At 37.1% G+C, this 21,712-nt stretch overlaps 8 protein-coding genes across 10 annotated transcripts; 5 read left to right on the top strand and 3 right to left on the bottom strand.

Annotated features, from left to right (window-relative positions):
* Window positions 1-253: 253 nt before the first annotated feature.
* On the top strand, window positions 254-1,558 carry LOC126746187 (proteasome activator complex subunit 3). 2 transcript variants are annotated; one of them, XM_050454339.1, is made up of 3 exons: window positions 254-416; window positions 679-1,198; window positions 1,253-1,558. In XM_050454339.1, the coding sequence occupies exons 1-3, from the start codon at window positions 399-401 to the stop codon at window positions 1,459-1,461; spliced, it is 747 nt and encodes a 248-aa protein (XP_050310296.1). In that variant the 5' UTR covers window positions 254-398; the 3' UTR covers window positions 1,462-1,558. The 2 variants fall into 2 exon arrangements, with proteins under 2 accessions (XP_050310296.1, XP_050310295.1); XM_050454338.1 differs by lacking the exon at window positions 254-416 and adding an exon at window positions 445-608.
* A 1,616-nt stretch (window positions 1,559-3,174) lies between these two features.
* Window positions 3,175-4,397, top strand: LOC126746384 (histidine protein methyltransferase 1 homolog). Of its 2 annotated transcripts, XM_050454618.1 has the most exons (5): window positions 3,175-3,314; window positions 3,373-3,618; window positions 3,708-3,871; window positions 3,924-4,144; window positions 4,214-4,397. In XM_050454618.1, the coding sequence occupies exons 1-5, from the start codon at window positions 3,266-3,268 to the stop codon at window positions 4,365-4,367; spliced, it is 834 nt and encodes a 277-aa protein (XP_050310575.1). In that variant the 5' UTR covers window positions 3,175-3,265; the 3' UTR covers window positions 4,368-4,397. The 2 variants fall into 2 exon arrangements, with proteins under 2 accessions (XP_050310575.1, XP_050310573.1); XM_050454616.1 differs by having other exon boundaries at window positions 3,924-4,397.
* On the bottom strand, window positions 4,354-4,866 carry LOC126746387 (uncharacterized). The gene is made up of 3 exons (XM_050454621.1): window positions 4,722-4,866; window positions 4,487-4,667; window positions 4,354-4,427 (listed from the first exon to the last, which is right to left on the bottom strand). The coding sequence occupies exons 1-3, from the start codon at window positions 4,816-4,818 to the stop codon at window positions 4,388-4,390; spliced, it is 318 nt and encodes a 105-aa protein (XP_050310578.1). The 5' UTR covers window positions 4,819-4,866; the 3' UTR covers window positions 4,354-4,387.
* Window positions 4,867-4,943: 77 nt separating this feature from the next.
* Window positions 4,944-5,527, top strand: LOC126746386 (peptidyl-prolyl cis-trans isomerase NIMA-interacting 4). The gene is made up of 2 exons (XM_050454620.1): window positions 4,944-5,117; window positions 5,182-5,527. Exons 1-2 carry the CDS (start codon window positions 5,051-5,053, stop codon window positions 5,490-5,492), a joined length of 378 nt encoding a protein of 125 aa, XP_050310577.1. The 5' UTR covers window positions 4,944-5,050; the 3' UTR covers window positions 5,493-5,527.
* Window positions 5,523-6,544, bottom strand: LOC126746385 (uncharacterized). Its single transcript, XM_050454619.1, has 5 exons — window positions 6,417-6,544; window positions 6,273-6,361; window positions 6,095-6,190; window positions 5,716-6,047; window positions 5,523-5,663 (listed from the first exon to the last, which is right to left on the bottom strand). Exons 1-5 carry the CDS (start codon window positions 6,434-6,436, stop codon window positions 5,550-5,552), a joined length of 651 nt encoding a protein of 216 aa, XP_050310576.1. The 5' UTR covers window positions 6,437-6,544; the 3' UTR covers window positions 5,523-5,549.
* A 183-nt stretch (window positions 6,545-6,727) lies between these two features.
* Window positions 6,728-10,462, top strand: LOC126746400 (pre-mRNA-processing factor 19). Its single transcript, XM_050454641.1, has 6 exons — window positions 6,728-6,896; window positions 7,146-7,295; window positions 7,354-7,817; window positions 7,873-8,260; window positions 9,608-9,947; window positions 10,137-10,462. Exons 1-6 carry the CDS (start codon window positions 6,878-6,880, stop codon window positions 10,279-10,281), a joined length of 1,506 nt encoding a protein of 501 aa, XP_050310598.1. The 5' UTR covers window positions 6,728-6,877; the 3' UTR covers window positions 10,282-10,462.
* Window positions 10,463-11,674: 1,212 nt separating this feature from the next.
* LOC126746058 (tubulin beta-1 chain-like) lies at window positions 11,675-19,736 on the bottom strand. The gene is made up of 4 exons (XM_050454155.1): window positions 19,570-19,736; window positions 14,920-15,817; window positions 12,033-12,281; window positions 11,675-11,981 (listed from the first exon to the last, which is right to left on the bottom strand). Exons 1-4 carry the CDS (start codon window positions 19,624-19,626, stop codon window positions 11,842-11,844), a joined length of 1,344 nt encoding a protein of 447 aa, XP_050310112.1. The 5' UTR covers window positions 19,627-19,736; the 3' UTR covers window positions 11,675-11,841.
* Window positions 19,737-20,105: 369 nt separating this feature from the next.
* LOC126746059 (photoreceptor outer segment membrane glycoprotein 2) lies at window positions 20,106-21,598 on the top strand. Its single transcript, XM_050454156.1, has 6 exons — window positions 20,106-20,269; window positions 20,321-20,525; window positions 20,577-20,870; window positions 20,931-21,177; window positions 21,238-21,384; window positions 21,434-21,598. Exons 1-6 carry the CDS (start codon window positions 20,206-20,208, stop codon window positions 21,545-21,547), a joined length of 1,071 nt encoding a protein of 356 aa, XP_050310113.1. The 5' UTR covers window positions 20,106-20,205; the 3' UTR covers window positions 21,548-21,598.
* The last annotated feature ends 114 nt before the right edge of the window (window positions 21,599-21,712 follow it).

The following is a 21,712-nucleotide window of genomic DNA, read 5'->3' on the forward strand; positions in this document are numbered from 1 at the left end:
TGACGTCATAGTTTAAGTGTGGCAACAGTGGAAGTAATGTGTATTTTAATGGCGCGACCTGTCACTTGTCATTGTGAAATATTTAGGTTAAATCAATCGTAAATAGTGAGTGACTTTTTTTTAGATTAAGAGCTTACAAGGCCACATAAGATACTTTAAAGCCGATACGAACCAAGAAATTCCCCTAATTAATTATTACATATATATTAATCGATATGGCAACGTCGCATACAATTTGACATACTGGCGCCAGTGTATGCACTGCGTGCCCCCTGTCACTTGTCAACAATGTCATTGTGGCGTTTTTAGGTTAAGTCAATTTCCGAAATCAAAAATACAGTTTAGAAAAAGTTATTTAAATACTTCTACAAACACAAAAGTAAAACAAAGCACCGATTATGGCCGACGCGAAGCAAGTAAGTTGCACCCCATTCACCCAAACGGTCCGTTCCGGTCGTTTAAACTTGTCAAATTCAGTCATTTAGACACACGTTATAGCACTGTCAGGTTTAGTGAATTATTCTCAAAATTCCCGTGTAAAAATGATGAAAAACAAGTCCGTACAGCTCATAGACAGTGCCATGAGCTGTAGCCCCGAGACCCAAAAGGTTCTTAACCCAATAAACATGGACCCTAAACAGGTCTTGACTAGTTAGAAATGCACACTTTTCCTTTCAGGTACAAGACTACAAAGACACCGTGAAGGTGCAAGCGGAGGAGCTGGTGCTCAAAGGGTTCCCGGAAACTATAGTGAAACTAAACACCCTGCTTGACACCCCGCAGTTTAAAAACCGCTTGTTCACCGAGGTGCACCAGGACCTAAGCATCCCCTATCCGGACCCCATTGTGCTGAATAAAAACTCAGATCTACCGCCCGCTAAAAAAACCAAATATGACCACAGTCTCTCCTCGAATGACTCGAGCAAAGAGAGTTCGAAAATGATGGTTTTACCCTCGGGGTCGGTTCCGACCAATAAGAACCTGGTGGAGCTGGTGGAAACTGTCAAGCCACAAATCCGGAAACTGATGGAGGACTCGAATTTAATGAAAATGTGGATCTCGTTTATGATTCCCAAGATTGAGGACGGTAATAACTTCGGGGTGTCCATACAGGAAGACACTTTAGCCGAGGTGCAATCGGTCGAGGCAGAAGCAGCAGCGTTTTTCGATCAGATTTCCAGATATTTCATATCGAGAGGTGAGTGTACGATGGGGTGAATAGACGAGTGGGTTTGAGGTGTTTCGTTTCCAGGCAAATTGATATCGAAAGTGGCCAAATATCCGCATATCGACGATTACAGGCGCGCGGTCCAGGAACTGGACGAAAAGGAGTACCTCAGTCTCTGGCTGATGTTGTCGGAGATCCGGAATCGATACTGCGCCCTGCACGATATCGTTCTGAAGAATATCGATAAGATTAAGAAGCCGCGGTCGTCGAACGCCACCGAATCTTTGTACTAAATTTTCAATAAAAATTTTTTCTTCAGTTTAAGCGTTTATAGGTTATTATTATACAGAATTCCAGTTTGTAATACATATATTTGTTTTTTTTGCTAGATATGCCTGTTTATTTTTGTGGAGGGGCTGGGGGGGTGGTGCTGGGAAATGTCGATAGTTTTATATAAACGTCGATGTTCATGCCCGTGCCTATATAGTTGTCCAGGCACATAACATTCTTTTAATTGAAAAAATTGCAATTTTTGACTTTGACGCTAAATACCTCCTTAAAAACAAAAACGACCCTGGATTTTTATTTTTTTAGTCAAAAGTGTATTTAATTTTCATTTCAAAAATGTATAACAACACCCCAAAAAATAATTTTTTCCTTCTTAAAAAAATTAAAAAGTGACCAGAGTCCTAAAAAAAAAATTAAATTTTTTGACTTTGAAGCTCAATATCTCCTAAAAAACAAAAACGACCCTAAATTTTTATTTTTTTAGTCAAAAGTGTATTTAATTCTCAATCCAAAAACGTATAACACTACCCCAAAAAATAATTTTTTCCCTCTTAAAAAAATTAAAAAGTGACCAGAGTCCTAAAAAAAAAAAATTAAATTTTTTGACTTTGAAGCCGAATATCTCTTAAAAAACAAAAACGGCCCTAAATTTTTATTTTTTTAGTCAAAAGTGTATTTAATTCTCAATCCAAAAACGTATAACACTACCCGAAAAAATAATTTTTTCCCTCTTAAAAAAACTAAAAACTGACCAGAGTCCTAAAAAAAAAAAATTAAATTTTGACTTTGAAGCCGAATATCTTCTAAAAAACAAAAACGACCCTGGATTTTTATTTTTTTAGTCAAAAGTGTATTTAATTCTCAATTCAAAAATGTATAACACCACCCCAAAAAAAAAATTTTTCCCTCTTAAAAAAATTAAAAAGTGACCAGAGTCCTGAAAAAAAAATGTAAATTTTGACTTTGAAGCCAAATATCTCTTAAAAAACAAAAACGACTCTGGATTTTTATTTTTGTAGTCAAAAGTGTATTTAATTCTCATTTTAAAAATATATAACACTACCCCAAAAAATCATTTTTTCCCTCTTAAAAAAATTAAAAAGTGACCCGAGTCCTAAAAAAAAATTTTACATTTTTTGACTTTGAAACTCAATATCTTCTAAAAAACAAAAAAGACCCTGGATTTTTATTTTTGTAGTCAAAAGTGTATTTAATTCTCATTCCAAAAATGTATAACATCACTCCAAAAAATAATTTTTTCTCTCTTAAAAAAATTAAAAAGTGACTCGAGTCCTAAAAAAAAAATTACATTTTTTGACTTTGGAGCTCAATATCTCCTAAAAAACAAAAACGACCCTGGATTTTTATTTTTTTAGTCAAAAGTGTATTTAATTCTCAATTCAAAAATGTATAACACCACCCCAAAAAAAAATTTTTCCCTCTTAAAAAAATTAAAAAGTGACCAGAGTCCTAAAAAAAAAATGTAAATTTTGACTTTGAAGCCGAATATCTCTTAAAAAACAAAAACGACCCTAGATTTTTATTTTTTTAGTCAAAAGTGTATTTAATTCTCAATTCAAAAATGTATAACACCACCCCAAAAAATAATTTTTTCCCTCTTAAAAAAATTAAAAAGTGACTCGAGTACCAAAAACTTAACTGTCACGAAATCAATATGACCAACTGTCATTAGTTGCTTGTCAAAACATAACCTCACAATTAGCTTTTGAGACTTTGGTCACTCCCGGAATATCAATCAGCTGATGTTTGCTTACGTTTTCCACGCGCTTATGTTGTTCTCCCAAAAAAATGTTTAAATTCAACTTTAGTGAACAAGAATCGTCAATAAATCAAGACAGTAAGTTAACCACCTTGATAAAAGAAAATGGGGAAAAACACACGGTCGTTCCTTACAGCCCCTCGGCCCCCTGAGGCCCCTAATCCGACAAAAAGCGAACAATATGTGCCAGAAAAGGACGACAACGACGTAATAAAGGACATTTTCACTAATTGCGAGGAAATCCCTTTAAGTTGCGGCATAAAATACTTTTCCACCGGTCATGTATTGGACATATTGCGCAGCAATGAGGTGAGTGGCGACCCTATAGCAGGTCTAAGTGCTGACGAACAACATTCGGATCTACAAAATGGCGTCTACGAAGGTTGGTGCAATATCGATAATCCGCCATTTTGTTTTACTCGAAACAAAAGACTGTGCAGTAGTAACGGGTTTCTTCTCCTCCGTCCACAGGAGGTTTGAAAGTGTGGGAGTGTACCTTTGACCTCATAAACCACTTAACCGAACTGAAGTTGGACCTGAAAGGGAAAAACGTGCTGGATTTGGGATGCGGTGCCGGTCTCCTTGGGATTTTGAGTTTGCACGTGGGGGCTTTACGTTGTACCTTTCAAGATTACGTACTCGGTTCATATTAATTATTTATTTTGTTTACAAGGGATTTGATTTTAGAATTTGGAGGTTTTAAAGTATGTAACTGTCCCGAACCTCAAGCTGAATGGTGAGGAGCTTTTGGATAGAAGTGAGTTTTACTCGGGGGATTGGGAGTCATTTTTCAATCAATTGACTCAGAAGTTTGATTTAATTCTCACCTCGGAGACTATTTATAATATCGATTGTTATGAAAAGCTTCACAGTACCTTCGAGAAGCTACTGAAGCCAGACGGAGCAATGTATCCTTCTCCTTTCGTCCAAACAAACCGTTACTCCCTAGAGACTTTCCTTAATAGTTACTTTAATAGATATCTTGCAGCTAAGTCCTACTATTTTGGAGTGGGGGGAGGCATAGCCTTATTCGAAGACTTCTTAAGTAGGAAAAACACTTTTAAGGCCCAAAGGAGTTGGAGTTGCTCCGAGGGACTTAAGAGGGAGATTCTCGAAATTACTTTTAGATAGTTTATTGTAATATAAAATGTTCAAAATGGAGTTTTCAGCTTTTTACTCTCGTTCACTGCCCTAAAATGAAAAACATATTTAAAAAAAAAATTAGGGAGACGTAGGAAAGTTAACCTCACTTTTGTGAGACAATTCCGGGCATCACTGGGACCCATTTGGCTTCCAGCGGTTCTTCTTTCGTTTCCGGTGGTTCAGGCGATGTGGTTCGTATGTTCCGGATTATCACGGCCGGTTTCGTGGGTCTCATATCCTGCAAATTCGCCTTATTGCACTTCCAAGCGATACACCCATCGGTCGGCACTAAAATTAATAAAGCAAAAAATAAATAAATTCCAGTTTTTATACGGGTCATACTTGCGAGCCGTGGAATTAACGAATTTAACGTCCCCGGAGTGAAAAAATGAAAATCCTCGACGATTTTCTTGTATCTCTCGCAGCTACAAGTTTCCATTTTGACAACTTTGTTTGACTCGAAAGTTTAAATTTGGCGCCCCTGTGACGTCACAGCAAATGCGAGCACGTCATTGGTCAGGAAGTTCCATGTCTGTCCATTAATAAGCGTCAACTGTCACCAACTGCTTGTCATAACAAAAACATAACCTCAAAACTCGTTTTTTTTTACACAATTTAACGCTTTTACTTCAAATTCTTGGCCCCTTATTACAAATAAGGTCAATTTACAAATGCCTCCAAAAAAAGGGGCCGCCAAGCCCTCTAAACCATCCAAATCCGAAGAGTCAGGCGACAAAGGTATAAACCATAACCCCCGTTAATAAGTAAACGAACCATTTTGAGTGCTATTGTCCGGTTTTAGGCAAAGAAAAGAAAGGGGGCACGGCCGTAAAGGTGCGCCACATCTTGTGCGAGAAACAAGGCAAATGCTTGGAGGCCCTGGAAAAACTTAAGGCGGGTCAAAAGTTCCCCGAGGTGGCAGCCGCTTATAGCGAAGACAAGGCGAGATCGGGCGGCGATCTGGGCTGGATGACCAGGGGCTCGATGGTGGGGCCCTTCCAGGAGGCCGCCTTCGCCCTGCCCGTTTCCACCGTCAATAATCCGGTGTACACGGACCCCCCGGTGAAAACAAAGTTCGGTTATCACATTATAATGGTCGAAGGCAAAAAGTAATAAATGATATTTAAAAAAAAACATTATGTGTGTTTCTGTATGCATTTATTGATGAAGTTACATAAACAATTCCGAGCGGTTTTCTCTGCCCAGTAGGGCCACGGGGCCCTGCTTGATCAGTTCCACGAATATTGCAAGGATTCTCCTCCATTCGTGCATAAAATGATAATTCTACAATAAAATAATAAGGTCAAAAAACAAACAAACAAATCAACAAACTTGCCTCAATATTAAAAAACAAGGGCAACATGGACACAGGTAGGGTGCGACCCCTCAGTTCATCTGCGGGGGATAATTTAATGTTATTATCCATCAGTTGCAACAACAGCCCCAAAAAGGTCTTGTGTCTGCTGGTCAGGTTGTCCTGGATCAGCCCCAAGATGTCTCCGGCAACCACTTCGGGGCTGATGTTCCCATTGTCATTGTCCAGTGCTAAGGATTGTATGTGTTCGGGTATAAGGGACTTTTTCAAGCGAGTGAGGTAGACGTAGAGGGCATGTGAGGCCTCCAGTCTCCAGCCGGCGTCAAGCATGTTCCTTACAGTGCGCACTGAGCCTAGAATAGGTTTTGTCAAGAATAAGTGGAAATTGTGAGTTTATTACCATTTTCTATGCAGACAACGATTTCATTGACAATCCCTTGATGGGCCAAACCGTCCCCCACTTGCAGCAGCCAGCGGTTGCCCGGAAACCTCACATCTGAAAAGTGGGTTTATGTTAATGAGAATCTAAATTTACCAAAGGGTTTAGTAAGGAGTTCGGCTCACTATCGAGAAATTACTTCTCAGCACCGTAATGATCTCTCTCACTGCCTCCAGGCTGTTTTCCGTTAAAATGTCCTTTTCCGAGCAGCGTAGGCATTGTTTGAATCTGTAAAATGGTGCTTATTTTATACGGTGAATGTGCTTTAAAGTTAAAGAGTTACCCGGACAGTAGGTTCCCCATTAAAATCACACTGGAATTTCGAAACTGTTTGACAAATTCAAATTTACGCGGTCAAGCGACAGCGTACGTCATCGTATTGACAAGTCATACAGGGTTGCCAACATTATCTCTTTTTTTTTACTAAGAGAGTATTAATGAGAAAGTTCACACACTACAAGACCTATTTTGCAAAAGAATAATAAATTTTCTTAATAAAATTCTAATTTATTACAAAAATGCGGCATTTTCCGCTAGTCGCCGTCTTAAATTTAGATCCAACGGCAACCTTGTCATTTTCATATGTCAAAATTTGACAGATGTCAATGACAGTTTGACACGAGCCGGTTGTTTGGCTTGTAAGCCAAAATTCATTACTTTATTTTGCTATTTTTCATGTTTTAATTCGAATTAGTGATAATCCAAGCAATTGTGTTCAAAAAATAGTGATTTCCTTTTTCCAAGATGGCTTTGGTGTGTGCCAGTAAGTGTTTCTATTATATTATTATATGCATGAATAGTTTGTCCCAGCTCCCTTAACCTCTGTGAAATAACATACATTTACATTAAATCCTTTTAATATATGGAAATAAATGGGGTCTATATTAAGCTTATTAGGGCACACATTTATACGCTTTAGCGCTATAATTATAGCAAAAAAACAGTTAGGTAGCTTATAATCTGGAGCCTCGGATTTGAGGTTATGTCAATCCCATTAAACCGAACATTTCAGTTTCCAATGAAGTGCCAGAGCACCCCGTGGTCTCCCCCTCATCTGGGGCCGTATTCGAAAAGCGAATCATCGAAAAGTACATACAAGAAAACGGAGTGGACCCCATAAGTGGCAAGGAACTACACGTAGAAGAGCTAATCGATATAAAAAGTGAGTTTCCACCCGCTGTGCGAGGCACAAAATTTTACACTCTTAACACGTCCTACAGCCCCCCCGATAGTGAAACCGAAACCCCCCAGTGCCACAAGCATTCCGGCCACCCTAAAACTTCTGCAAGACGAATGGGACGCTGTGATGCTCTACAGTTTCACTCAGCGACAGCAGTTGCAGACTGCGAGACAGGAATTGAGCCACGCCCTGTATCAACACGACGCGGCCTGTAGGGTGATCGCGAGGTTAAATAAGGAGGTGACGGCGGCCAGAGAAGCCCTGGCCACCCTGAAACCGCAAGCGGGCGTCACGGTGGTACCGCAACCGGCGGTGGCGGCCGAGCCGTCGGGCGTGGCCGCCCAACCGGTAGAACAGGCCGGAATGAGTGCCGAGGTGATACAGAAGTTACAAGAGAAGGCCACAATATTGACCCAGGAGAGGAAGAAACGAGGCAAAACGGTTCCGGAGGAGTTGGCCACGCATGAGAACATTCGAAGCTTTAAAACCCTCGCCTCCCTTATTGTGAGTGGTTGGGGTTTCGTGCGGGGAGTGATTTTTTTAATTTGGATTTTTCAAGGGTCTCCACTCGGCCAGTATTCCTGGAATTTTGGCTCTGGATGTGCACCGCAGTGACACCAGCAAGGTCCTTACGGGAGGAAACGACAAGAATGCCATAGTGTTCAACAAGGACTCGGAACAAGTGGTGGCCATCTTGAAAGGTCACACCAAGAAGGTCACCAAGGTCATTTACCATAGCAACGAGGATATAGTGTTGACCGCCTCCCCGGATTCTTCTATTAGGGTGTGGCACGTGCCCACCTCCCAGACCACTTTGTTGCTGCGTTGCCACGACGGGCCTGTTACAGGGTTGTCGCTTCATCCCACCGGGGATTATGTACTGAGCACCTCGGAGGATCAGCATTGGGCCTTTTCGGATATTAACACTGGACGGTTGCTTACTAAAGGTAAGAGTGGTTTATTGTATTATTTTTTTTTTATTTAATAAATTAGTTGTTTTTGCTATGTCTTTTAGGGTTTTAGCCTATTTTCGAGTATTGCAGAAATTGTACAAAATTTAGTACAATTTTAAAAAACACTCATTATTACAGTATTTTATTTTTCCAGTATTTTTTTCCGAATTTTGTTACACCTTGTATCAAAAAATTAACTTACTTCCAGGGATTGTACAAAATTTAGTACAAATTCAAAGTTTATATGTTTTTAATTAAGTTTTTGAGTTTTTTTCCCATATTTCCAATTTATTTCTTTAAATTGTACAATATTTTTACAAAGCAATGTACTTACTTCCAAGAATTGTACAATTACAAAAATTAAATGTTATAGATTCTAATCAAAGATTTTGCTTCTCAGTGTTTTTTCCCAATATGCATTTCTTAAATGCATAATATCCTGTAGGTACAAAATTATTAACTCACTCCCACGGATTATAAAAATTGTACAAAATTAACAACAATTAAAAAAAAAATTAACATTTTCAATTAATTTCTAATATTTTAGCGTTTTTCAATTTTTTTTCTAATTGTACAAAATCTTGTACAATACATTTATCGGCCAATAATTGTTCAAAATTGAGTACAATTTCAAATTTTATATGATTTTGATTATTTTATCGTTTTTGAGTTTTTTTCCCATATTTCCATTAATTGTACAACATCTTGTACAAAACAATTCATTTATCTCCAAGGATTGTAAAAATTGTACAAAATTTAGCATGGTTAAAAAAAAAAGTTTTTTTTTTAATTTCTGTTTATTTCTTTAAATTGTACAATTTTTTCACAAAGTAATTAACCTACTTCCAAGAATTGTACAAATTTTTGTACAATTAAAAACAATAAATGTTATAGATTCTAATCAAATTTTTTTGCTTCTTAGCGTTTTTTCACAAATATATCCTGTACAAAATTGTTAACTTACTCCCACAAATTGTACAAAATTAGCAACAATTAAAAAAAAATTAACGTTTTCAATTAATTTCTCATATTTTAGCATTTTTCGAATTTTTTTCTAATTGTACAAAATCTTGTACAATACATTTAACGGCTAATAATTGTACAAATTTGAGTACAATTTTAAAAAAAATAATTTTTGGGTATTTTTTTTTGTTTTTAATATTTTCTATTAATATTTCTTAATTGTACAACATCCTATACAATCCTTCCAAGGCTTTTAAATCTATACAAACTTTAATACAATTATAAAAAAACCAAATTTAATACCTACAATTATTTTTTTTTGTTTAATTTCCCATATTTCCTAATTGTACAAAATCTTGTACAAATCTACTTTTTCAGTATCGGACAATACGAACGTGCCGTTGACCACCGCCCAACTGCACCCCGACGGTTTGATCTTCGGCACCGGCACCGCCGACTCGCAAGTGAAAATTTGGGACTTGAAGGAGCAGAGCAACGTTGCCAACTTTACCGGTCACTCGGGTGCGATAACGACGATCTCGTTCTCGGAAAACGGTTACTACTTGGCAACGGCGGCAGACGACGCCTGCGTGAAACTGTGGGACTTACGGAAGCTGAAGAATTTCAAAACGTTACAACTGGACGAGGGCTATCAGATCAGGGATTTGTGTTTCGATCAGAGCGGCACGTATTTAGCGGTCGCCGGTACCGACGTCAGGTATGTCCAATTTTTTAATAATTGTACAATTTTCGTTTTTTGCACCGTTTACAGTAATTGTACAACTTTTTAATAATTGTACAATTTTTCAATAATTGTACAATTTTTGTTTTTTGCACCGTTTATATTAATTGTACAATTTTTCATCAATTGTACAATTTTCCAATAATTGTACAATTTTTTTTTTAGGGTCTACTTATGTAAACAGTGGCAAGAGTTGAAGGTGTTTAACGATCATACGGCTGCAGCGACCGGAGTGAGATTTGGCAAACACGCGCGATTCATCGCCTCCACCTCGATGGACCGGACTTTGAAATTGTACGGACTCGATTAATTGTTTTTTGTTTTTGTACATTTAAGTTCCAGTTTGACGAGTTAATTAAGTTCTTTTAGTATATTAGTGATTTAATGATATATAAAGAAAAATATGATAGAAGGGGCTAGGTAGTCACTTGTTTTGTCGTATATGTAACCTCGGAAATTCTATGTAATAAAATGATAATTTAATATTAAAACGGTTGTTTTATTTCACTTTGTTGAAAATTGTACAAAATTTTGTACAATTGATTTTTTTTACTGCAAGAGGAACTTTTTTGAACGTGAATTTATGAACACTAATGGTATTATAAAATGGTGAATGCACCAGGCAAACTTTCAATTTACTATAACTTTTAAACGTCTTAGTCGATTTTAATAATTCTTCTTTTATTGGAAAGCTAACAGTCCTGGGGTCATTTTAACATACATTTATTATAGAGGGCGAGTTTAAATATAGCTTATTTAACGCTTAATAATGTTATAGTCTGTATAACTTCCTTAATATGATTTTTTCGGTGAAAACTCTAGAGAGCAAAAAGATAGAGCATAAGATTTTCTACAAAAAACTGTTAATAACATTTTTTCTATTTCCAATAGGTTTTGATATAATTGCCGTTTTATAAAATGGCGAATGCGCCGGACTCACGGTTAACCTGCTTTAAACCGCCATAATTATTGAACAAATCAACCAATCGTGATGATTCTTTTTTTATTCAATAGTCAATAGTCTTGTTATCATTTTCATATATTTTTCTTACAGGGGGCGAGTTTAAATATAACTTTATTAACGCTTTTTTACCTTATAGTCTTTATATCTATCTTAATATGATTTTTTTGCTAAAAACTGTAGAGGATAAATAGAAAGAGTTTCCAATTTTCTATAAGAAACCATCAACAGTTATTTTAAATTTTCAATAGATTTTGAAATATTTGCTGCTTTATAAAATGGTGGATGCGCCGGGCCTAGTTTTGACACATTTAAACCACGATAACTCTTAAATAAATCAATCGATTGTAACGGTTCTTTTTTTGTTCAAAAGCCAACAGTCCTGTGGTCTTTTTTAGGTATTTTTTTTATCCAACGCAAGTTTAGTTATTACTAATTTAGTGCTTATTTGTCTTCTAGGCCCTATAACTTCCTTATTATAATTTTTCCGTTGAAAACCCTAGAGAGCAAAAAGATAGAGCATAAAATTTTCTACAAAAAACTATTTAAAAAAAAAAATATATTTTCAATAGATATTGACATAATTGTCGTTTTATATTATGGCGAATGCGCCGGGCACAGCCTTGAACAACTTAAAATCGCAATAACTTTCGAACGAATTAACCGATTATAATGATTCTTTTTTTGTAAGAAAGCTCATAGATTAACGAATATATATTAAACGTAATAAAACAACATTAAGTATTAAAAAAAGTGTTTATTCATGACCGAAAAAAACAACTGAAAAATGCTCTTGTGTAGTGGTCTTCGTTTTGACGAATTATTAAAAAAAAAAATATAAAACATGTATAAAAGAAAAACAAAACAAGAGTCAGTCTTAAAAATGAAACAATTGAAAAAAACAAACGCTTAGTTCTCCTCGACTTCGCCCTCTTGATCTTCGTCAAACTCCGCCTCCTCGTCAGCGGTCGCTTCTTGATACTGCTGATACTCGGCCACTAGATCGTTCATGTTCGACTCGGCTTCGGTGAATTCCATTTCATCCATACCTACATATAAAAGTGTCATTTTGGATAATTAAGACGTTAAACAAGACCTACCTTCTCCGGTGTACCAGTGCAAGAAAGCCTTACGTCTGAACATGGCGGTGAATTGTTCGGAAATACGTTTGAACAATTCCTGAATGGCCGTCGAGTTTCCGATGAAGGTGGCGGACATTTTAAGACCCCTGGGGGGGATGTCGCACACCGCCGTTTTCACGTTATTCGGGATCCATTCGACGAAGTAGCTGCTGTTCTTGTTTTGGATGTTCAACATTTGTTCGTCCACTTCTTTCATGGACATGCGGCCTAAAAAACAATTGAAGTTGTCCTCTGACCCCTAACTAAACCAAGCTGGTAATAAGGAATGTTATACATATGGGTGGCGCCATCTAGTTTCAGATAGGAACACGGGTTTCCGTAATGTCGTCGGTAATTCAGAGTTCTGTAATGTCTGTCACAAACGTCAGTCTTATAAGATGTTAAATATTATCCGGTTGACAGGAGCATATTAAAGTGGCTTAAGACAATTCGCATGTGTCACCACTGAACCGATTTAATTCCCAGTGCTACCAACACAAATGTGCAAATGCTTTAAAAAAATAAATAAACGGATATTTTAAGGTTAGATGTTAATTTTTCATTAAATAATTTCATCATCACGGGTTATACTATTCAAATTTTTAACTAATTAATTAGTCAGCTCAACTAGTTTTTTTTTTAAATAGGTTGGCAATAGTTGACACCTATTTAGTCTCAAGGTAGAACCCCTTTCTTAATCCTCTCATGTAAACACTAGCCAAACTGAATTACTTGTGCCCCTATAAACTTAATAATGATTGTTATAAATATAGGTAGCGCCATCTAGTTTAAGACAAGGCTATTTCTAAATCATTTATACGTAGAAACCATGGTTACTGCAATGTCGGTAATTAAGATTCCTGTAACGTCTGTCACTAATGTCAATGTCATAATTTATGGGTGCTTCGGTTTTTATGTATTTCAAACTTTTTGTTTACATTAAAATGAGTAGAAAAACAGTTTCGTGAGTGTTTATTTAAAATCCTCAGGTCTCACAATTTCAATCAGGATCCACTAAGGGTTTTAGTGTTGCCTGGTGTCCAACTATAAAAAGTGTATTTACAATATAAATCCTTGTAAATTGTTTGTTTCAATAACCATTGAATCAAGGCACTAATTACTTATTATTTTTATTGCAGCAGTTTAATAGGCTTTCTTAGCACCAAAGTTGGATTTAATTAGCCTCGGATAGATGCACAAAAGTTGTAAATGATAAGATTGTTAAATAATTTAAGATTTGTTAAGTAAAAAGAGCGTTTTTGGCTGTGTTGGTATGGTACATGACTTGCTTTCGATAGTATTTACTTCCACTAATTTTTAGTGCTATTAGAATAATTGTAAGATTAGTTATTGGAATTGTATCTGTAATTGGCCTTTTTACTGTTAATACATTATAAATAAATAAAAATATTATTAATGGAACACACTTTTGTAGCTACACATAACCTCAAAGTTTCCGAGTGAAGTGTGCAAAACCCTGTTTCTCATTTTTCCTTTAATATTCATTAAATATGTTATCAGTATACTTTATAATAATTAAATTTAATATATTTTATACATAAATGTTTAATATAAAAACAGTGTTATTGAATGAGATATTATTGACGAAATCCATTGTTCGGGAGTACTTACTATTTTGAAAAATAGTGATGTTGGCCAAGGATTTCTTACTGGTAAGCTATTGGGGTGGGTGGGGGGTGTAAGGGTGGTTTTAATAAAAAAAAGATCTTTGCACAAAATAATTTCCTTAAAGGAGTAATAAAAATATTGGCGAGGAAAAAAAGTGTAACTTTTGTATCGATGCTCTTCTTACATAACCTCAGATTTTCTAGTATTGGTTGTTTTAAATGTATATTAAAAAAATACTTTGACACTACAATTTATTGTTTGTATACAGGGTGTCCCAATAAGTAATGGTAAATAATTTAACTGCAAATTTGTTTCAAATAATAAATGAGGTTAAGTGAAATTTTCCTAGTCGGAAAGTCAAAGACTACCAAGATATGGTTACTTAATGTAATATTCTTGAATTTTAACCATAAATTTAACCGTTTTTAATTATTTAAAAAGTTCTTAAAACCCTGAAAGTTTGAAGTCTCTAGGTGCCGCCAATAAAGAGTTATTAAGAAAAAATCAGTCAAAAAAGGGGTTTATATTTGTTAACACAGCTCACCCTGTATAATACCTAGCGCCACGAGTAATACCTCTATTTAATCCTCAAGGATCAAGCTTTCAAACGGTGTAAACAAAAAAAAATTAAAAAATTTTTTAGAAGTAGAAAAATTTTCTCGAAAAATTCTCTTTTTTTTTTTTTCGAAAAAATTTTTTTTTTAAGTTTGAGCTCGTTTATCTCGGAAGCAGTCGGTTTTTGAAAAAAATCGTTTTAACAAAAAAGATAGCCACATTCACGTGGAAAAGGGCCGTTTTGTCCGCATCGTCGGGAACGTTACCGTTCGGGCCCCACAACCGTTTAAGTGCGCGAGGTACCGTGCAAAAAGTTCAAAATTCATTCACCGAAAAATCCGACTTCTAAAGGGTTTGTTTTAAAAAGCGCCCTTTAGGAGTTACATGACTTGTTATTTAAATATTAAATTTGTGTCGTAGAAGGCGCCACCAGCAAGCAACATTTTTTTTTTAAACTTGATAAATTTCATCGTCTTGATCTACTTAAATACGCATTGTTGCATTAAGCAATGTTGCTTAAAGAAAGGTTTACTTCAGAGCCCTGACTCCGATTAACCCTTTTCAAGACATTTCCATTTAAAGGTCTCAACGCAAACAAGGGTTAAGCTTAACCTTTCATAAATACAGATCGAGGAAGAGGGAGGGTCAAGGGAGGAAAGGAGGCGATTTCATTTCCTCTTACCTCTAAATACGGCGGCCACAGTCAAATACCGTCCGTGACGCGGATCGCAGGCGGCCATCATATTCTTAGAGTCGAACATCTGCTGCGTCAACTCGGGTACCGTCAACGCGCGGTACTGTTGACTCCCGCGGGACGTCAACGGAGCAAATCCGGGCATGAAGAAGTGCAACCGGGGGAACGGCACCATGTTCACCGCCAACTTGCGTAAATCGGCGTTCAACTGTCCGGGGAACCTCAGACAGGTGGTCACCCCAGACATGGTCAGCGACACCAAATGGTTCAGATCCCCGTAAGTCGGGGTGCTCAGCTTCAAAGTTCTGAAGCAAATATCGTAGAGGGCCTCGTTGTCGATACAATAAGTCTCGTCGGTGTTCTCCACCAGTTGGTGCACCGACAACGTCGCGTTATACGGTTCGACAACGGTGTCGGAGACTTTCGGCGAGGGCACCACCGAGTAAGTGTTCATTATCCTGTCCGGGTACTCCTCGCGGATCTTCGAGATTAGTAAGGTGCCCATGCCGGACCCGGTACCGCCCCCCAAAGAGTGGGTCAATTGGAACCCTTGTAAACAGTCGCAACCCTCGGCCTCCTTACGCACCACGTCTAAAACCGAGTCGACCAGTTCGGCCCCCTCGGTGTAGTGCCCCTTGGCCCAATTGTTCCCTGCTCCCGATTGTCCGAAGACGAAATTGTCCGGTCGGAAGATTTGGCCGAAGGGTCCGGAACGGACCGAGTCCATGGTGCCCGGTTCGAGGTCCACCAGAATGGCCCTGGGGACGTATTTGCCCCCCGAGGCCTCGTTGTAGTACACATTGATCCTCTCCAATTGGAGGTCGGAGTCTCCGTGGTATGCTCCGGTGGGGTCGATACCGTGTTCATCGGAAATGATTTCCCAAAACTGAAAGGGGGTTTCTTTTAATGGGGGGGCCAAAAAGGCTGAAGGAATATCGAGTCAAGGAATTAAACTTATTAAATATTTAATGTATTACAAGACAATAAGGAAAAGGTACCTATAGAATAATCTTAGAGATAGAGCTAAAGAATCTGAAAGAGGTTAAAATTGACATTCGAAAGCAAGACATTATAAAGAGACCCGTGCACTTTCAAACACAAATAAGGAGCAATAAAAACAACTTAAAAGAGCTTTAACCGCCAATTTTAATTCCTTCACAGGATATGGGATTTTGCACCGGGAACTGAGTCCTATACAACCAAGTACTTGGTACTTACTCGCAGAAGACCAAAATTTAAAAGTATCTAAAGTGTTTCTCAGGAATTTCAGATACTTTGACTGCCTGTAACAGTCTTCTAGGTATCTTCCAGGCACTTGAAAATATCGGGGAGCCTTTTCCAAAAATTTGAGACACTTTGACAGCCCGTAAGTGACTTTCGGCTCTTCCAAACATTTGAGAGTATCTGAGAATATTTTCCGAGAATTTAAGGCACTTTGATTACCTGTAAGAAACATCCAAGTCTTCTTAACCCTTTGGGACCCAAAGGTCAAGAAGACCCTAAAGATACCCTTGTTTTTCTTAAGTTGACCCCCCTTTTTTTTATGTTCCAATAAAATAATGATGATAAAACAACTTAAAAAGGAATAAATAATAAGGACTACTTATCTAAAATGCATTAAATACTTTTGTGTTTACAATCTCTGTCTCGACTTGACTAGAACCTCATTGCATACATCATAATATATGACTAAAGCGAGATAAAGTGTTGCTCAGATCCACACAAACAGAGTCTTCTCTATTCAGTATTCTCAGATTAATCTTTAGAACATTAAAATGAATATAGATGATTAAGTTACAATTTTTATATTTTGTGTTGTTGAATAAATGATATAAGAATATTACACTCTGTAGTGACTCCATTTAAAACCATTCAGCATACTTCCATATAGAAGATCATGTATCACATAGAGATTACATAAAAACCCTTTTTGGACTTTTCAATGCGTATAACCTCAAGGGACATCAATAACTGTCGAGCATATTTTTGGTGTGTCCTTACCAAAGCATTATGCAGTCTCACAAGAGGTAAGGGTAATAAGAGCTCTCGATAAGGGAAGTGTTGATGAAAAACAAGTGATAATTGTCTCCGAGCAGTGATTTTTATGACAAATTGTCCTAGTCGACAACTTTGATCACATAACCTCAAAGTTTTCAAGTGAAACATGAAAGCCCCTGTTTCTCGTTCTATATTTGTTAATTATGTTATTAGTATCCTAGTATATAATAATTGAATTTGATGTAATTTTGTATATAAATATTTAATATAAAAACGGTGTTACTGGATTGGATATTACTGATGAAATTATCTATTGTTTGTGAGTACTAACCTGAAAAACAGTGATCCTGCAGCAGAATTTCTTATACTGGTAAACTATTTGGGGTGGATGGGGGGTGTAAGGGTAGTTTTAATAAAAAAAATAAGTTTTTTGCAAAAAAGGAACAATTTATTAATAAAATTATTGGCGATTAAAAAATTGATACTTACTCTTCATACATAACCTTAAATTCTTCTTTGTGAAAAATTGTATTTATCATTTCTCGAAAACAATAATAATAATGTTTATTTATTTAGTATTTAATAATACAAAAGCAGAATATAAATTACAATTTAATAAACTATACTTTAATATCCTGTTTTTCATTATCCTTTCCCTTACCCCCCACCCACCCCACACATTAACCCGAGTAAAAAATTCCTCTGAAAAATCACTATTTTCCATCCAATCTAATGACACTGTTTTTGTACTAAATAACATTAGTATGTACTTCACATGTTCTTTATTAGGTATCCCTTGTTGTTATTGAGTTACAACTTGTCATATTTTAAATAAATTAAATTTATTAATAATCATATGAGAATAAGTCCAAGGCAAGGTACCATAATGGCTATTTTTAGTATTTAATGATGTAACCATATTATTCACAAAAAACAGATGGCAAGCCTGTTACCATAAATGGTACCCGCTCGCCCACCAGGTTTGGTTCAATGTAAACAAGAATTCCTTATATGGGACATTGATGGAAACTGCATGTAATTGTGTCCCAATTTGTTGATGCAACAGGGGCAAGGACGAGTAGATATTTGTAATAACCTTTAGAGTCTTAAAGTCCGAGATAATAAAGTGAGGTTAGGTTAACCAAAATCAAATTTAAAGGTGGTTAAGACAATTTTATTGAGACACAAATGAAGCAACTCTGATTTTGTTTGATAGGAAGAGAGAAAAAACTGAGAGACAAATTACTTTCTTCCTTACAGGCACTCCTGGACTAAGAATTCCATTATCTTCACTTCTAGTGAACGGATTTTAGTGATTTTTTCAATTAAGACTAAAAAAGACTTCAAACTAGTCCACAAATCAATAATTTCTAAATTTGGACTAATAGAACCCGAGATATTCACTTGCCAATGAGAGACAAATTATTTTCTTCCTTACAGGCACTCCTGGACTAAGAATTCCATTATCTTGACTTCTAGTGAACGGATTTTAGTGATTTTTTCAAAAAAGACTAAAATAGTCTTCAGACTAGTCAATAAATCAATAATTTGTAAATTTGGACTAATAGAGCCCAAGATATTCACTTGCCAATGAGAGACAAATTATTTTGTTCCTTACAGGCACTCCTGGACTTTTTTTTTTTTCTCAGTTTTTTTTTCACTGGTTTCTCAGTGTTTACATTATTAGGTGCCATTTTTCTTTATTAACTAAAAGATATAATAAATTTAATCTAATGTGGGTGTTGCTGTATCGAGAGTTGCCTACCCGCTTAGGGTATATTTGGCCAGTGGTTCACAGTTGCAACTTTAAGGGACAATTAATTAACTTTAAACAAAAAAGTTGACATTTTTGAACACATTAAAGCACCAATTTCATACAAAATGACTTCATAAACCTGGAATAGGTCCAACGACCATACAGAGCGCCCAACTAAAAATCACCAATTTTAGTTTGTCCTGAAAAACATTTTTTTTGTTGGCTGACCGATTGACCCAAATCCTAGTTTTCCACCCGGAGGGATTTTCCCACATACCTACATATTCTGGTTATTTGCCAGGAAATAATTAGTCCAGGAATGTGGGGCATGGGAAACACGAGTTTCAATTGTTTAAAAAAAAACAAATGACATACTATGCCTCTGATGTCATTCGTTTTATTAACAAATTTTACAAAAATAAATGTCAAGGACTGTTTTTGTTTGTAGATCGTCTAGGATAAGTTCTAAATGATAATTTTATTATGGCATCTCTATTTTTAGCTGCTGTGTAAATACCTACATATCACACATTGATAATATATTCAGAAGAATATTTAAATTCCTATATAGGTGGTATATAAGGTGAAGTATAGTATATCAAGGACACACCCTACACTCAAAGAAACCGTTAGAAAACAAATGAATCAAATGGTCAATTTTTTCAGAACGGGTAGTAGGTCGGCCATCTTGAATCGATCGAAGCGGGCGTGCCGGCCCTTGCAGATGTTCCACATTCGACTGTTTTAACTGCGGAAAACCCTTGAAAACCTCTCAATTTGCATAGGAATAATCAAAACTGGAGAAAATTCGTTACAATTTCCTACTTAAGCTGTCAAAAGAGTCCAAGACAACGAGACATTTAATAACGAAAAAAATCACTTACTTTGGCTCCAATTTGGTTACCGCACTGGCCGGCTTGTAGATGCACGATCTCCCTCATTTTGTTTGTCTGTTTTTATGAAATTAACACTAAAATTTGTTTAAAAAAAATTGTTTCGATTCAGTTGTTTTACGTGCGGTTCTCGTTGCACTAATGCTCGGAACTTTCCGGAGTGGACGTATTTAAGGGGTGGCACCGTTGCCAGATTTCGCCGTTAATCGAAAAAATGGATTCCTTTTATAGTAAGATTTAAGAAGGAATTAATTTCCCATGTAAGATATTAATGAAAATAACGTTTTTTTTCCATATTGCTACAATGTGAAAGATGAACTCTCTTGACCCCTCTTGATTTTCTCTATATGACAAGACGATGTGGCAACCTGGCACGAATAACTGACAGTTTGACAGTTCTAAAGTAGGAGTGCCTAATGTGCCGATTTTTTTTTTGACATAATTACTTTCACTTGGGCGTGTCTGCTGTGACTCAAACGTAATTTCATATTCCCTATAAAGTCACTACTCGCTCTAGGAGCGTCAATATCCGAACTCACCTAAAATGTTACCTTCTTTCCACCTGCCCCAGTCAAAATAAAAATGACACGAGCTTAGTTTACAATTTTTTTTCCAATTTCCAATGATATGGCCGTTGGCTTGATAAAGCTCTCGAAAAAGCAGCGGAATATCGTATACAAGATCTTTTACGGCAAGTACAACTTCACCGAATCCCTCTCGTTTTAATAACAATCGTTTTTAGCATTAAACGTGATGCAAATGTTATTTAGCGCGGGAATCCTGAGCAGTTCCGCGTACGTTTGCCTCGCCATATCCCCGAAGATCATGTCGGAAAAGGCCGAGATCAACTTCGTGTTCGTCGTTTACGGGATATTCAGCACCAATGCCTTGATCAACTGGCTGGTGGGCATCAAAATATGCCAAAAGTGTCTTAACCAGGCCAATAAGTGAGTCACGATCCCCCAAAAAAACCCTTTAAACCCCTTTAAATTCCACAGGAAAAGCACCCGAAGTATCTTGCTACTGTGGTACTGCGCAGGCACCAACACGGTCATAACCTTAATAATAATCGCACATTTGTCCAAGAAGGCCAACAGGCACATCGTCAAATCTATGAAGAACTCTATACAGGCGGGCATGAAAAACTATTTAACGGACACGGAGGCCAAGGAATTAATCGATAAAATCCAGTACGAAATGCAGTGCTGCGGCTACGACACTTACAAAGACTGGTACGACGTCGAGTGGCTAAACGACAAAGTCATCAACGTCAGTTCAAGCCGAATTGAAGAGTAAGTCGTGACAAACATATGACAGTTGACAAGCAACGTTGCCATTTTTTTTATTTCCAGACTGCGCTACGACAAACGTCGCCTTATGCTCCCGGTACTCCCGTGGTCGTGTTGCAAGCTAGACTATCCGCTGCCGTGCTTGCACGATCCGGTACAACAATACGAGTACACCTCAGTGTGGGCGGAGACCCCGCAAACGGTCCAGGACTCCCTTAACACCGACGGCTGCGTCACCAAGTTAAGGACCCCGCTGGGGTTCGTCGTCGAATCATTGGCGGCCGTTATTGGGGCCATCACGCTGTTGCATGTGACACATGTTTCACGCGGCAATTGTACTTAATTTTAACGGGGTTATTATGTTTTTAAGGTGATCATTATTTTAATATCGAGGATCTTGTACACGTCGTGTCGGAACGCCATAATGTTGTACGACGTGGAGGGCGTGGCCCCCGGTTGGATTTTCGGCAGGGGCGATTGCGGATACGCCAGAGGAAAAACCTTGACGGAGATCATGGTAGTAGGGTATAAAAATGTACAAGCTATAGTGCAATTTGGGTTTTCAGGGTTTAACCAATGAGGTGCTGGCACAGCGGGCTGTTGAGGAGAAACGCAAGGAACGAGCGAGGATGAAATCGGCTAAGAGTACCCCGAGCAAATCGGTTAAGGCTGTAAATTAAGGTTTAAATTGTAACGATTTTTATTTGTAAGAATACACGATTTTATTCAAATGCTTTTATTTATATTACTTGGTAGATAAAACAGTTGATTTAAGTAAAACAGTTGAGCTGGCAACGTTGCTTATATTGAAACATGACAATGACAAATGACATTTTAAACGTCAA

This window comes from Anthonomus grandis, chromosome 17 (genome assembly GCF_022605725.1).
Source record: "Anthonomus grandis grandis chromosome 17, icAntGran1.3, whole genome shotgun sequence".
NCBI lineage: Eukaryota > Metazoa > Arthropoda > Insecta > Coleoptera > Curculionidae > Anthonomus > Anthonomus grandis.

Excerpts from the sequence above, each read along its gene's own strand:
- LOC126746187 (XM_050454338.1), top strand. The coding sequence starts at position 543 with ATGATGAAAAACAAGTCCGTACAGCTCATAGACAGTGCCATGAGCTGT. Across the intron at positions 609-678 it reads GTAGCCCCGAGACCCAAAAG|GTACAAGACTACAAAGACAC; the intron begins GTTCTTAACCCA and ends TTTTCCTTTCAG. Across the intron at positions 1,199-1,252 it reads CAGATATTTCATATCGAGAG|GCAAATTGATATCGAAAGTG; the intron begins GTGAGTGTACGA and ends TTTCGTTTCCAG.
- LOC126746384 (XM_050454616.1), top strand. The coding sequence starts at position 3,266 with ATGTTTAAATTCAACTTTAGTGAACAAGAATCGTCAATAAATCAAGAC. Across the intron at positions 3,619-3,707 it reads ACAAAATGGCGTCTACGAAG|GAGGTTTGAAAGTGTGGGAG; the intron begins GTTGGTGCAATA and ends CTCCGTCCACAG. Across the intron at positions 3,872-3,923 it reads GTTGTACCTTTCAAGATTAC|AATTTGGAGGTTTTAAAGTA; the intron begins GTACTCGGTTCA and ends ATTTGATTTTAG.
- LOC126746387 (XM_050454621.1), bottom strand. The coding sequence starts at position 4,818 with ATGGAAACTTGTAGCTGCGAGAGATACAAGAAAATCGTCGAGGATTTT. Across the intron at positions 4,668-4,721 it reads GTTAATTCCACGGCTCGCAA|TGCCGACCGATGGGTGTATC; the intron begins GTATGACCCGTA and ends TATTAATTTTAG. Across the intron at positions 4,428-4,486 it reads CCCGGAATTGTCTCACAAAA|GGCAGTGAACGAGAGTAAAA; the intron begins GTGAGGTTAACT and ends TTTTCATTTTAG.
- LOC126746386 (XM_050454620.1), top strand. The coding sequence starts at position 5,051 with ATGCCTCCAAAAAAAGGGGCCGCCAAGCCCTCTAAACCATCCAAATCC. Across the intron at positions 5,118-5,181 it reads CGAAGAGTCAGGCGACAAAG|GCAAAGAAAAGAAAGGGGGC; the intron begins GTATAAACCATA and ends GTCCGGTTTTAG.
- LOC126746385 (XM_050454619.1), bottom strand. The coding sequence starts at position 6,436 with ATGGGGAACCTACTGTCCGG. Across the intron at positions 6,362-6,416 it reads ATGGGGAACCTACTGTCCGG|ATTCAAACAATGCCTACGCT; the intron begins GTAACTCTTTAA and ends ACCATTTTACAG. Across the intron at positions 5,664-5,715 it reads CCTTGTTTTTTAATATTGAG|AATTATCATTTTATGCACGA; the intron begins GCAAGTTTGTTG and ends ATTTTATTGTAG.
- LOC126746400 (XM_050454641.1), top strand. Across the intron at positions 7,818-7,872 it reads AAACCCTCGCCTCCCTTATT|GGTCTCCACTCGGCCAGTAT; the intron begins GTGAGTGGTTGG and ends GGATTTTTCAAG. Across the intron at positions 9,948-10,136 it reads GTCGCCGGTACCGACGTCAG|GGTCTACTTATGTAAACAGT; the intron begins GTATGTCCAATT and ends TTTTTTTTTTAG.
- LOC126746058 (XM_050454155.1), bottom strand. The coding sequence starts at position 19,626 with ATGAGGGAGATCGTGCATCTACAAGCCGGCCAGTGCGGTAACCAAATT. Across the intron at positions 15,818-19,569 it reads GTAACCAAATTGGAGCCAAA|TTTTGGGAAATCATTTCCGA; the intron begins GTAAGTGATTTT and ends ACCCCCTTTCAG. Across the intron at positions 12,282-14,919 it reads TGTGGCCGCCGTATTTAGAG|GCCGCATGTCCATGAAAGAA; the intron begins GTAAGAGGAAAT and ends ATTGTTTTTTAG.
- LOC126746059 (XM_050454156.1), top strand. The coding sequence starts at position 20,206 with ATGGCCGTTGGCTTGATAAAGCTCTCGAAAAAGCAGCGGAATATCGTA. Across the intron at positions 20,871-20,930 it reads AGTTCAAGCCGAATTGAAGA|ACTGCGCTACGACAAACGTC; the intron begins GTAAGTCGTGAC and ends TTTTATTTCCAG. Across the intron at positions 21,178-21,237 it reads GGGCCATCACGCTGTTGCAT|GTGATCATTATTTTAATATC; the intron begins GTGACACATGTT and ends TATGTTTTTAAG.